This window comes from Terrapene carolina, unplaced genomic scaffold (assembly GCF_002925995.2).
Source record: "Terrapene carolina triunguis isolate 2854851 unplaced genomic scaffold, T_m_triunguis-2.0 Scaffold231, whole genome shotgun sequence".
Lineage (NCBI taxonomy): Eukaryota > Metazoa > Chordata > Testudines > Emydidae > Terrapene > Terrapene triunguis.
Genome location: NW_020664582.1, coordinates 19,366,749 through 19,378,948, shown reverse-complemented (window position 1 = coordinate 19,378,948; position 12,200 = coordinate 19,366,749). Strand labels below are relative to the sequence as shown.

Sequence of the window (12,200 nt, the reverse complement as noted above, 5' to 3'; positions counted from 1 at the left end):
GCTCGGCATGCGGGGGGGCACTTGGCATGCGCTGGGTGTGCGGGGGGCACGGGGTGTGTGTGTAGGGGGCGCTGGGCGTGTGGGGGGCGCTGGGTGTGTGCGGGAGGCGCTGGGTGTGTGTGTGGGGCGCTGGGTGTGTGTGGGGGGGTGCTGGGCATGCGGGGGGCGCGGAGTGTGTGTGTGTGTGGGGGTGCTGGGCACGTGGGGGGGGCACTCGGCATGCGCTGGGTGTGCGGCGTGAGGGAGGGGCTCTCTGCTGGACATGGCAGAGCCCAGGCCCGTCCCTCAGGCCAGTCTTGGGTTTCTCGTGGGCCACGGTCCCTGGGGCAGGCGCAGGCCCAGGCCTGGCAGAACAGCCAGGCTCGGGGAGCCCCTCAGATGGGTGTTGCAGGAATTCCTGCTCCGGGCAGCATCTCAGCCAACCGCAGGCCCCCTCCAGCCCCTGGAGCTGCTGGCTGGGTGACTGACCTGCCTGTCACTGGGGTGACCCCCCCCCCCCCCAGTCCCCCCCTGCCCGGGCCCCCCCCCCCAGGCTGTGGGGCTGCTGGCTCTTGCCTCGCCGGGCACCGTGGCTGGGATGGCATGTTGTGATGCCTGGGGCTGCCCCACTCCCACTCGTCTCGTTTTCGTTCCAGGCACCTAGAGTCCCCCCCGGCTCTCAGCAGCTGGGGCCAGGCCCGACGCTCCCCGGAAGCTGCCCCCGGCTCCTGCAGCGTCCAGGCCCTGCCCTGCGCCCGCCCCGCCCCCAGCGCAGCCCAGTGTGGCCACGTGAGTCTCCTCTTCCTGTCTGACTTGGCACCCAAGGCCCTGGCCCCTGACGTGTCCTGCCGGCCGTGAAGCCCCAGGGGAGCCGCCGCCCCAGCGTCTGGGCTGGTTCTGGCTCTGCCTGGGGGAATCTGGCTGAAAGCCGCTCCTGTGGGGCCCAGCTCAGCACAAAGGGCAGAGAACGGATGGCCCATGGAGCCTGGACTCCCGTCTCCCTTCCAGTGGGACACCTGCTCCAGCTTCCGCCCTGGCGCCCCCAGCCATGCACGGAGCTAAGCCCCAGCACACACGGCTGGACGCCTGCGCCACGTCCCCTCCCGTGCTCTCTTCCTCTTGCAGACACTGCCTCCTGTCCATGCCTGCCGCTGCCCTGCCAGCGCTCCCAGGCATGGGCCACCCCCCTGCAAGGCTGGCTGGGAACAGGAAGTGGAAGCTTTCAGCCTAAGGGCTCTGCTTGTCCTTCCAGCTGCTTATGGAGCTGCCGCCATGGGAGGTGCTCACTGCCCAGAGCGGTTCCAGGTTCCAGGGGGCCAGCCAGGGCAGCCCATGGGAGGACCCGGCTCAGCCCTGGCCCCAGAGCCAGCAGCGCCCTGTGGCTCCCTGGTTACTCCATGGGAAAAGGTGAGAGTCCGGCCGTGGGGCTGTACAGGCAGGAGCACAGGCCCCCAGGACAGGGCTCAGGGCACATCAGAAGGTGACCCAGGGACAGGGGGGGAGGCAGAGGGGTGGGGCAGCAGTGGCCAGATTTGATGTGGGCCCCACACTCACTGCACATGCAGCCTCTGGCAGGTTAGTGGCCTCCTGTGCTCCATCTGGGCCATCAGCCCTGGCCCCAGTACTCAGCCCAGCCCTCGCTTGCGCTGCAGGAGCCTGGGCCGAAGGAAGAGCTCCGCTGGCTCGTGTCTGCTCCTGAGAGACACCCAGCAGCAGGGCCCTGAGCCTGCCCCCGGCTTGGAGGGGCAGGTCGCGCCGTCAGCCCCTCCCCTGCCAGGGCAGCCGGGCAGCAGCACAGGGCGCCAAGGTAAGCAGTGACAGAGCAGCAGCTGCCGAGGTTTCCCTGTTGGAGCTCCGCCCACGCGGGCTGGAGGGGTCAGAACTGGGGTGTCCCTGGCTCCCTGGGGGGGCCCTTGACTGTGCAGATACTGTGAGCCTGGGATGGGAGAAGCCTTTCCCAGCATGCTTTGCACAGGGAGATGTGGGGCAGAGGCTCCCTGGAAGTCATGTCTTCATGGAGCTGACTCAGTGCGGGGGAGGGGGAGCTCCTTAGCTTTGGGGCCCATCCCAGAATCGTGACCCTTCCCCCAGCTCTGGTTCCCTGACACCCCCCTGCAGCCAGAGGGGAGGAGGGTGGAGCCCAGGGTGGGGCTGGCACTAATGGCTCCTGTCCTTTGCGGCCAGCAGCAGGCGCTGACCCCGAGCTGCGGCTGGAGGAGGTGCTGGACTCGCTGCAGGAGCAGCTCCAATACTACAGCCTGCGGGACGCGCGGGACGGACTCTGAGCATGTGCCCCACACCAAGGGACCAAGTGATCTATTAACCCTCTCAGTGCCGTGGTGGAGCGCCCCATGTCCCGGTGCATGGCCAGGACACAGGGCCCAGTCCCCTGCAGGCTCTGGGGAGGCAGGTGGGGCCTTGCCAGGGTGTGGCCTGCACAGCCCTGCCCACGAAGCTCCCACTGCCCCAGACAGACGCGACCCAGGGCTGACACAGAGCTCCCTGTTTATTTGGCTTTAGCGAAAGACCCAGCTGCTGTGGATATGGCGGGACGGCGGCAGCCCATCCCCTTGGGGGCTCCCCTCTCCCGCTCATGGGCAGCCCAGCCAGTACTGAGCGATGGGGCGAGGGTAGCGAGGGCGCACGAAGTCCACGCGCTTGCTGCGCAGGTTGAGGCGATAGTACTTGTCTGTGGGAGAGAAGGGCGTCACGGTCAGTCCCCCAGGGCTCTGCTCACCCCACCCTCAACCCCAGCTCAGAGCAGCAGGAGCTGAACGGGCCTTGCTGGCTTCCCCTCGCCTCCCACCAAGCGTAGGGACAACCCTGCTCAAGGCTTTGGGCAGAGTCCAGCCCCCGCCAGGGCAGCCTGACTCCCGTGTCCAGGCCCAGCCTGCCCCGGCTCTCCTCCCCGCCATGAGGCGCCTCTCCACAAGTCAGCGCCATCGCTCACAGTCAGGCCGAGCAGAACGGCCGGGCCCTGGGAGAGGGTGGCCATAAGGGGGCGGATGGGGCCGCATGGCAAAGCTGAAGCCCAGCCCTGCTGGGCGGGGCTAGGTCAGGCCAGCTGTGAGAGCAGCTGGGGGGAGCTGATGGCGCTGGGACCCACCTGCCACGAAGAAGTAGACGCTCTGGATGGGCTGGCACTGGGAGCCCCCGGGCAGCCAGTCAGGGTCCGTGTCCGAGGAATCGGATTCATCCTGGAGCCAGTCCCAGAAGGTGTGAGCTGCCGGCCGCCGGCTCCTGTACTTCTTGCGGTGCCGGCGGGATTTCCTCCTTCGAGCCCAGCTGCTAGCCTTCGAGGAGACGTAGATCCTGCCGGCCATGGCAGCATCCAGGTGTCTCGGCACCCCCCTCCAGTCTCTGCTGATGTACCGCGGTCCACTGGCCCCACCTGGCAGAACAGCACAGCGTGGGCATGAGGACTGGCTGGCAGCATCACTGCCCGGGGTTGGTGCCCCAGCCGCAGGCAGAGGCTCACCCAGCCTTGCCACAGGCAGCGTCAGGAAGTGGGGTCCCCGGGCCTCCAGAACAGGGAAGGAAAGGAGCTGGCGGGGGGAGCAGAGCCACCCCAATCCCCGTGACAGGGCAAGGAGCAGGCTGGGAGGAGAGACGTGATGGCAGGACCCAGCCTGCCGCAAGGGGTCCTGGAGCCTAGCCTTGTTTCCCACCCCGTTCCCCTCCTCCCCAGCTTTCTCTTCACCTTGCACAGCCCTGCAGCATTGGCTCCAGTTAAAACAGACAGGACCTGGTACCTGACTCCGTCCTGGTCTGTCGCCTGTACGGGGGGAGCAGCGGGTGCGGGGACATGGGTTGTGGGATGCAGGTGTTTTGGGGCTGGGGGGATGCAGCATGTGGGGGTGCACTCTGTGCTATCACTGTTGAGTGGAGCTGGTCCCACTGAGGAGCACTGGGGTCTAATATACTCCAGAGCCGGATCAGGGGCCCTCAACCTGCCTGTCCTGTTTAGCACCTGACCTCCCAACCTGGTCACTTCCTCTCTGCATAGCCCCGACTCCAAAGCCCCTAGCAGCTCACACATGCTAGGGGTGTGTCCCATGGCCTCTGGTTCCCCCTGCCCCCAGCCCTCTGGCTTCAGTGACCTGCTCTGCCCGGGCCAATAACCTGGGCCGTTCCTCCCCACTTACTGTGCGGGGTGCCCCCAAAGAGCAGTTGGAAGAGGTCCTCCCAGCTGTCGCCCTGCATGAGCGCGTAGTGATCAAACACCAGCGATGGGGAGGACACCTCGCAGTCCTGCCGGCTGGGCTGGTTGGCAAAGTCGTACGCCCAGTAATGCTTGTCTGGAAACGAGACATGGAGCCTGTCAGGCTGGAGCAATGCCATCCTGCTGGCTGGAGCATCCCCCAGACTGGGACTGGCTGGCAGTACAAGGCAGCTCCACTCAGCGGCCAGGGGCTCTGCAGCCTTTGTAGCGTAGCCAGCGCTGATCGTTTTGTTACACCTCTTGGCGCGCTAGTAACAGCCCAGGCCCTGGAGGCAGGTGAGCAGCAAGACGCCTGGTTTTCCTTTCAATACAATACAGCTGGGCGCCATGACCGAGTGCAGCGAGCAGCCCAGACACCCCCCAGCTATGGGCGAAACCACGTTTATTAGTGTCAAAAACCCTCATCATTTCTAGCCACTCTCCTGAGTTCTGAGTGCCTGGAGCTGGCAGCGCCAACTTCACCCACCGCCTGGTACGCAGGCGAGGGCCCTGCAGCTGCTGGGCCCCGTGTGCCCTGTGCCCTTGGGCTGAGCAGCCAGGGCTGGCCCAGCGCTGCCGGAGAGCAGGGCTGCGAGAACAGCCGGGCCAGTGGGCAATGGGCTGCAGTGAGCTGAGGCTCAACACCAGCGGAGGGCACTGCCCGTGTGTGGGGACCATGCCCAGGGCCACTGTGGGGGGACACAGCCGGGAAAGCAGCTCATTTACCTTTAAAGAAATAGACTCTCTCCTGGCCATGGTAGCTGTGCGCGGGGAGGGCGAAGGCTGCGTCGATGTCATCAGGGATGTCCTGGAAGCCGTCCGAGATATTGCGGGGGTAGCCGGGGTCCAGGGCACCGTCGTTGAAGCGCCAGTACTGACTGCCCTTGGGAGACAGCCACACGGCAGGGTCAGCTGGGGGCGCTGCTGTTGGGCAGAGCCTGCCATGGGCCCAGGCAGCATGTCCCTCCCTGGGGAGCAGGATTCAAGAGCCACAAAGACTCTGGGCCATGAACCCACAGCCCTGAGCGATGTAAATTCCCTGCAGCAAAGCGTCCGCCCCCGTTAGCGCTCTCCCCGCTGCCATGCCGGACACCGGCCTGGCCACGCCCTGCACACCAATGGGGCTGCCTGGCGCATGCCCACGGGCTCTTGCCAAACTCCGGTCACTGTCCCACCTTTGACCGGGGCCATCAGCTGTGTGCCTGGCCTGTCAGCTCTGCCCCCTGCCGCCCTTCTGCAAAGGGGCCCAGGCCAGGGGGACGAGGCCTCGCAGCTCGTCAGTGGGGCAGCCAAAGGAGCCGGCGGCGGCTGGCTGGGGGGCCCGGTGGTGTGACTGGTGCTCACGAGTCAGGCCATGCAGCAGCAGCACAGGCAGGACTTTAGCCAACCCCTGCCTGCGGCCCCACCTGGAAAATGTAGGTCTTGCCCTGACAGTTAATGCGTGTGAAGGCGGCATCGACGGGCCCCTCGATGCCCCAGACATCGCGGATGAGCTTGGGGTAGCCGGGCCTCACGCTCTTCTCGTCCAGTTCATAGACGTATTTCCCTGAGAGAGGAGGGAGACAGGAGCCGTGAGGGGGGCAGCTCCCCCCGCCCCCTCAAAGTCCCCCCACTGCCTTGTTTCCTGCCCCGAGTGCGCACAGTGTGAAAGGCTGGCTATCTGCAGGGAGGCTCTGTACCAAGCCGGAGCCCCTCACCGGGCCCAGTACAGCCACGGCAATGCAAGCCACCCAGGGCTCTGCCCTGCCAGCACGGCATCTGCCTGTGTGGGGGACTCAGGCTCCAAGGCCCGTCAGTCCAGGCTGTCAAGGGCCCAGCCAGTGGGTTTGATGGCATGGACATCTCTGGGAACTGGGCTGAGACCCACCTTCCCCCGCCAAGCATCTGGCCGATGGGAGTGACCTGAGATGGAAGCGAGTCAGTGCCCTGGAGGGGGAAGCCTGTGCAGCCCCCCGCCCAGTGCCCGTGGGCAGCACTCGCCCGCCAGTACCTCGGAATGCATAGAGAGAACCGTTCTTCAGGTCCGTGAATGCATCAAAGGGCTTCCCGCTGCACAGCTCCTCCACCTCCTCCTGCTGCACGTGCTCCACCTCTTCCGGCTCACTGGGGACCAGCAGGTGGTCCTCACTGCCTGGCACTGTGACTGAATCGACAGTGGCAGCAGTGACTGGGTCTGGAGATGTGGTTGGGGGGTCAGTCCCTGTGTCGAGGGTCTCTGTGGTTTCACCCAACGTAGCATTGGTGCTGTAGTCCATGTAGTCGTCCTCAGGGAACGCAAACATGTCCCCGCGGGTCACTGCACAGGGCAAGAGAGAGACTCGGCATGATCCAGTCAGCAGCCGGGAGCCCAGGGGACGCTACAGCCCTGACTCTGTGCTGGGGCTCTGAGTGGCTGGGCCAGAAGTGACATGTGCTGCCAGAAGAACGTTCCCATTCAGCGTGAGAAGAAGGGTCCCTCCTACACTCCCCATCCCCTGAATCAGTCTCTAGCCCCCCAGACTCCCTGCCCCTTGGAAATCACAAGGGTCCCTCAGTGAAGGGGGCTCAGCATCAGCCTGCCTCCTAATGGAACGTCCCACTGACCACAGCAGCTGCGGAAAGGGGCCATGCTGGCTGGGCACTCACTGACCCAGGCATATCGCCACACGCAAATCTAGGGCGCCCTTCCTGCTACCAGCCAGCCAATGGCAACTGCAGGGAGCCCGGGCCTTGCTTGTGACTGCTCCCTGGCGAGGGGAAAGGGCCTGGGGGGCTCCAGAGGAGCAGGTACCTTTCGACTTGCAGGCCCTCGCGTAGTCACTGCAGCAGCTCTGGTAGTACACACAGAGGGCGTCACACTGGCACTTCCTCTGGGCATGGAAACCATCCTCGCAACGGCCCACACACGACTCTGAAACAGCCAACCGCCAGCCGGGAAGTAACCGCAGCAAACCCACCCCCAGGGAATGAGCCATGGCCCCCGGGGCAGCCAGCGACTCCCCACACCAGCCCCACCTGCTAGCGCTGGCTGGCTGCTGGTGCAAACAGGACTAGGGAGACCAGACAGCAAGTGTGAAAAATCGGGACAGAGGGTGGGGTGGGGGGGTAATAGGAGTCTATATAAGAAAAAGACCCCAAAATCAGGACTGTCCCTATAAAATCGGGACATCTGGTCACCCTAAACAGGACACGACTATTGTCAGCCCCGCCACCCAGGCAGCTGCATTTCTGTAGCAGGCCAGCCCTGTGCACTGCAGCAGGATTTCACTAGTTCCTTGTCCCCACCCTCCCTGCTGTGCTTCTCCCCAAGCCCCAGGACGGGCTGAAGCTGAGGGTGTCTGGCTGCTCGTCCCCCTGCTGTGGGGTGTGCGATGTGTGACTAGTGCCGTGAATGGAGATCTGCCTGTGGGGAGAGGTCAGCAGCGACTGGCTGCTCCTTTAAAGATCCTGTCCACAGGCCAGGCTGCCTGGCGACCCCGGCCAGAACCCCAGCAGGCTCCTGGGGAACTCAGCGGCTGCTTCTCCTGGGCTCCTTGGCCAGTTGGAGGCCTCAATAGCCCCAGCCCCCAGCAGCCCCACAGACCCTCTCTCAAAGGCTAGCTGGAAGCGGGAGCTAGGGAACACTTGGAACTGGACTGTCCAGCAGGGAGCCCAGCCCAGGGGAGAGCAGAGACTTACCTTCAGCTGCAAAAGCTCCGCAGAGCAAACCCAGCATCAGAGCTGGGACCAGCAGCCTCATGGCGCCTGGCTCCTGGACTGCTCCGGCAGGCTGAGGCTGGGCTGCAGCCTCCCGTCCCAGGAACTCACTGTTTGCTTAGCCTGCCCCTCTCCAGGGAGACAACAAACAGTCAGAAGGTCAAAAAAACAAAAGAGCAGGAGGTGACTGACTCCCCCGGCCTCTCCCCACGCAGGCCTGGGAGGGGTCTGAAGGCCTTTGCATAGGCAGTACCTGCTGGGCCCCTGCTCTGGGGCTGACTATAGCAGGGCTAAACCAAACCTGTGCGCACCAAGCTGAAGGCAGCTAGAGCCAGGTTTGAAACCCACTGGCTGGCGTGGGCCGAGGAGTCTTTTCCAAACACCTCGGCAGCCCCACAATAAGGAGCTGGCTAGCGAGTCTCTCCTTGGAGCCAGCTGGGCAGGAGATGAGAGGCCTCTTCAGACAGTCATAGTTTAAGGCCAGGAAGGGACACCAGACCATCCAGTCTGATCTGTGTGAGACTCTAAACCCAACAACCGAGACCAAGTCCAGCCCACAGGAGACGGGACTTAAAACGCTGTTCAAGGTTCCAAGAAGTGTTACCAACTCGCGAGTCACATGTGTGCCTGACAACATTAAAACCCAGCTCCTGTGGCGAAGGTTACATGAGAATCTCAGCTTCCATTTTATAGCCAGTAACTTTCTAGCCCTCACTTTTGCAGCGAAAAGTTTGAAAATCATAGACCCATAGGACTGGAAGGGACCTCGAGAGGTCATCTAGTCCACTCAAGGCAGGACGAAGTATTATCTAGACCATCCCTGAGAGGTGTTTGTCTAACCTGCTCTTTAAAATTCCCAATGATGGAGATTCCACACCTCCCTAGGCAATTTATTCCAGTGCTTAACTACTCTGACAGTTGGGAAGTTTTTCCTAATGTCCAACCTAAACCTCCCTGGCTGCAATTTAAGCCCATTGCTTCTTGTCCTGTCCTCAGAGGTTAAGAAGAACAATTTTTCTCCCTCCTCCTTGTAACAACCTTTTACATACTTGAAAAACTGTTCTCATGTCCCCGCTCAGTCTTCTCTTCTCCAGACTAAACAAACCTATTTTTTTCAATCTTCCCTCAGAGGTCATGTTTTCTAGACCTTTCATCATTTTTGTTGCTCTTCTGTGGACTTTCTCCAATTTGTCCACATCTTTCCTGAAATGTGGCGCCCAGAACTGGACACAATACTCCAGTTGAGGCCTAATCAGCACGGAGTAGAGTAGAAAAATTACTCCTCGTGTCTTGCTTACAACACTCCTGCTAATACATCCCAGAATTATGTTTGCTTTTTTTGCAACAGCGTTACACTGTTGACTCATATTTAGCTTGTGATCCACTATGACCCCCAGATCCCTTTCTGCGGTACTCCTTCCTAGGCAGTCATGTGAGACAGTATCAAAAACTTTACTAAAGTCAAGATATACCATGTCTACCACTTCCCCCCCATCTACAAGGCTTGTTACCCTGTCAAAGAAAGCTATCAGATTGGTTTGAAGCGATTTGTTTTTTGACAAATCCATGCTGACTCTTACTTATCACCTTACTATCTTCTAGATGTTTGCAAATTGATTGCTTAATTATTTGCTCCATTATCTTTCTGTTTACAGAAATTAAGCTGACTCGTCTGTAATTCCCTGGGTTGTCCTTATTTCCCTTTTTATAGCTTGGTACTATATTTGCCCTTTTCCAGTCTTCTGGAATCTCTCCCGTCTTCCATGACTTTTCAAAGATAATCACTAATGGCTCAGATATCTCCTTGAGTATTCTAGGAGGCATTTCATCAGGCCTTGGTGACTTGACGACATCTAACTTGTCTAAATAATTTTGAACTTGTTCTTTCCCTATTTTAGCCTCTTCTGATCCTACTGACCCCCAAAGGCCCAGAGAGCAAATGGCCAGAACCCAGCGTTTGGGATTTTTGAGCCAATCTCATGATTGGTTGGGCCTAACTCATGATCTGTGACCGCCTGGGGCTGGCGATGTTGACACATGCCCCCAAGACATGCAGTGATGGCTGCGCTTTAGGATCTGAGTGAAGCTATTTCCCTGTGTATCAGCAGCTGCAGGGCAAGTGACCAAACCACCCGGCACTCCAGAGTGGTGGGGGGCTGAAGCCAGGGGCCAGCGACCAGCCTGGCTGCATCGTGCAGAGTCTGGGCCCTTTGCTCACTTTCTCTGTGCTCTCCAGTTCATTGCTCTGTGTATTCTGCTCCCAGAATTCTCCTTTCATCAGATCCTCTTGTTACTAATTAACATGAATTCGGCTCTTCCTGCTGGCTCCTGATAACTCCCAGCCATCGGGGGCAAGGAGCAAGGGTCCAGGTTCCACCTGGGCTCAGCCTGTACACGCTGCCAAGGCCCAGCCCGAGCACGGGGCAGCGTCCCATTGCAAAGAAGGGCCCAGCTGCTCTGCCCGCTGTGGGGCATCTCACATCGCTACAGCAGAGAGACACTGCACACTTAGTGACAGAGCTGCTGGGATTAGAGAGACTGGGGACTGGTCTGTGTGCGCTGCTCTCTGCCCTTGCAGGAGTCCTGGTTGTTTGTCAGCCTTATCACCCTTCTGTAGGCTGGGAGACAGAGACAAGGTTACCCGGGAGCTCTCAGGTCTGCCTCAGCCTCCCGTCCTGCACTAGGAACGCAGTCAGCAGGGCTTGCTGAAGGCTTTCTCCCCCAGACGAATGGGGTTAGCAAGGCCCCAGGGCCAGGGCAGTGGGAAAGGCAGTGAAAGGCAGGCTGGTATGGATAGGGTTTGCCAGTTATCTTTTAGTTTAGTGATAAACGCCTAATTATCTTCCTATACATTCACATGGTTTAAAACGGATATGATAAACATGAGAAAAGGGTTAGAAAACCTGACCCAAGGGAAGGTCAAAAAAACGGGGCACTTTAGTCTTGAGAAAAGACGATGGAGGGGGGCCCTGATGACAGTCTGCCATATGTTCAGGGCAGATATAAAGAGGGCTGTGATCGATCGTTCTCTGTGTCCACTGCAGGTAGAACAAGAAGTAATCAGCTTAATCTGCAGCAAGGGAGCCTGAGCTTAGATATTAGCAAAACTCTCGGACTCTAAGGGGAGTTGAGCACTTCCAAGGGAGGGTGTGGCATCTAAGAGCAGGTTGGACAAACTCGGGTCAGGGCCGGTCTAGGGTTACTTGTCCTGCCTCAGCGCAGGGGGCTGGACTCGAGGTCCCTTCCAGCCAGACATGTCTGTGATTCTCTGAGTCGGCGTCTCCCCGTTGGGTAGATGAGCCGGACTGAAAGTTGATACATTGTTGCAAGGAGAGGTCTAGCCTGTGCCTCTCCTGGTGAGCCTGGCCCCCGAGCTGCGTTGGGCAGAGCCAGTCAGCGATGCCCATTTCCTGAGCAAAGCAAACGGGAGCCTCTCCAGCCACCCAGGGTAACGCAAGTGGAACCCGCAGCAGGGATCTAAGCAAAGGCACGCGGCATCCCGATCTCTGCGGCTGCCCCCCCACCGTCCAGGGTAGGGGGAGCCCCACAGGAGGGTCCTGCTGCCTGGACACTGACACAGGCCATCGACCACACTCAGCTAAGTGGGCTCTCTCCTCTTTCGGGCTGCAGGGCCCGTCACCCCGAGCAGGGAGAGCTGATGAAATGCCCTGCACACAGGAGCTGCTCAGCGAGGACAGGGGCAGGGGGCAGCCCGGAGACCTGCCTGTCAGGCTGCGTAGAGCCAAGAGTAAGTGGCCAGACTAGGCTCTGATCTAGGTCCTCTCCCAGCTGCAGAGTGCATTGGGTGTAGGTGGAAGCTGAGGTCACATCCAGAGCCCCAGCCTGCTGCTGTCACAACCCCCCAAGAAAGAAAACAAGAATTCTGGGCTTGGCAGGGAAAGCAAGAGGGATGGAAAAGCAAAAGGTTAATAATTTAACTGACTAGCGAGCCCCTGTGGACGGGGACACACGCAAACACCACCCCCTAGGGAGGCTCATGCACCAGCTACCACCCCCCAGGGACACACGGGCCCACACCAGCTACCACCCCCCAGCGACATGCGCACACACACCAACTACCACCCCCAGGGACACGCGAACACAACAACTACCAGCCCCAGGGACATGTGCACACACCAGCTACCCACCCCCCAGGGACACACGCGCACACCAGCTACCACCCCCAGGGACACACGCACACACCACCTACCCCTCCCTCCCAGGGACATGCATACACACCACCTACCCCACCCCCCCCGGGACACACACACACACCAACTACCACCCCCCAGTGACATGCGCACACACACCAACTACCACCCCCAGGGACAGGTTCACACACCAA

At 60.7% G+C, this 12,200-nt stretch overlaps 2 protein-coding genes across 2 annotated transcripts in view; one reads left to right on the top strand and one right to left on the bottom strand.

The window, feature by feature from the left end:
• Positions 1-2,264, top strand: part of LOC113407619 — a 13,408-nt gene extending 11,144 nt beyond the window's left edge. The window contains exons 3-6 of the mRNA XM_026656610.1: positions 636-768; positions 1,244-1,386; positions 1,632-1,786; positions 2,164-2,264. Of these exons, the coding sequence (XP_026512395.1) occupies positions 636-768; positions 1,244-1,386; positions 1,632-1,786; positions 2,164-2,264 (532 nt within the window). The remainder of the gene's footprint in view (positions 1-635; positions 769-1,243; positions 1,387-1,631; positions 1,787-2,163) is intronic.
• A 203-nt stretch (positions 2,265-2,467) lies between these two features.
• VTN (vitronectin) lies at positions 2,468-7,975 on the bottom strand. Its single transcript, XM_026656544.2, has 8 exons — positions 7,838-7,975; positions 6,951-7,070; positions 6,171-6,476; positions 5,587-5,726; positions 4,907-5,063; positions 4,125-4,277; positions 3,086-3,370; positions 2,468-2,668 (listed from the first exon to the last, which is right to left on the bottom strand). Exons 1-8 carry the CDS (start codon positions 7,896-7,898, stop codon positions 2,571-2,573), a joined length of 1,320 nt encoding a protein of 439 aa, XP_026512329.1. The 5' UTR covers positions 7,899-7,975; the 3' UTR covers positions 2,468-2,570.
• Positions 7,976-12,200: the final 4,225 nt, after the last annotated feature.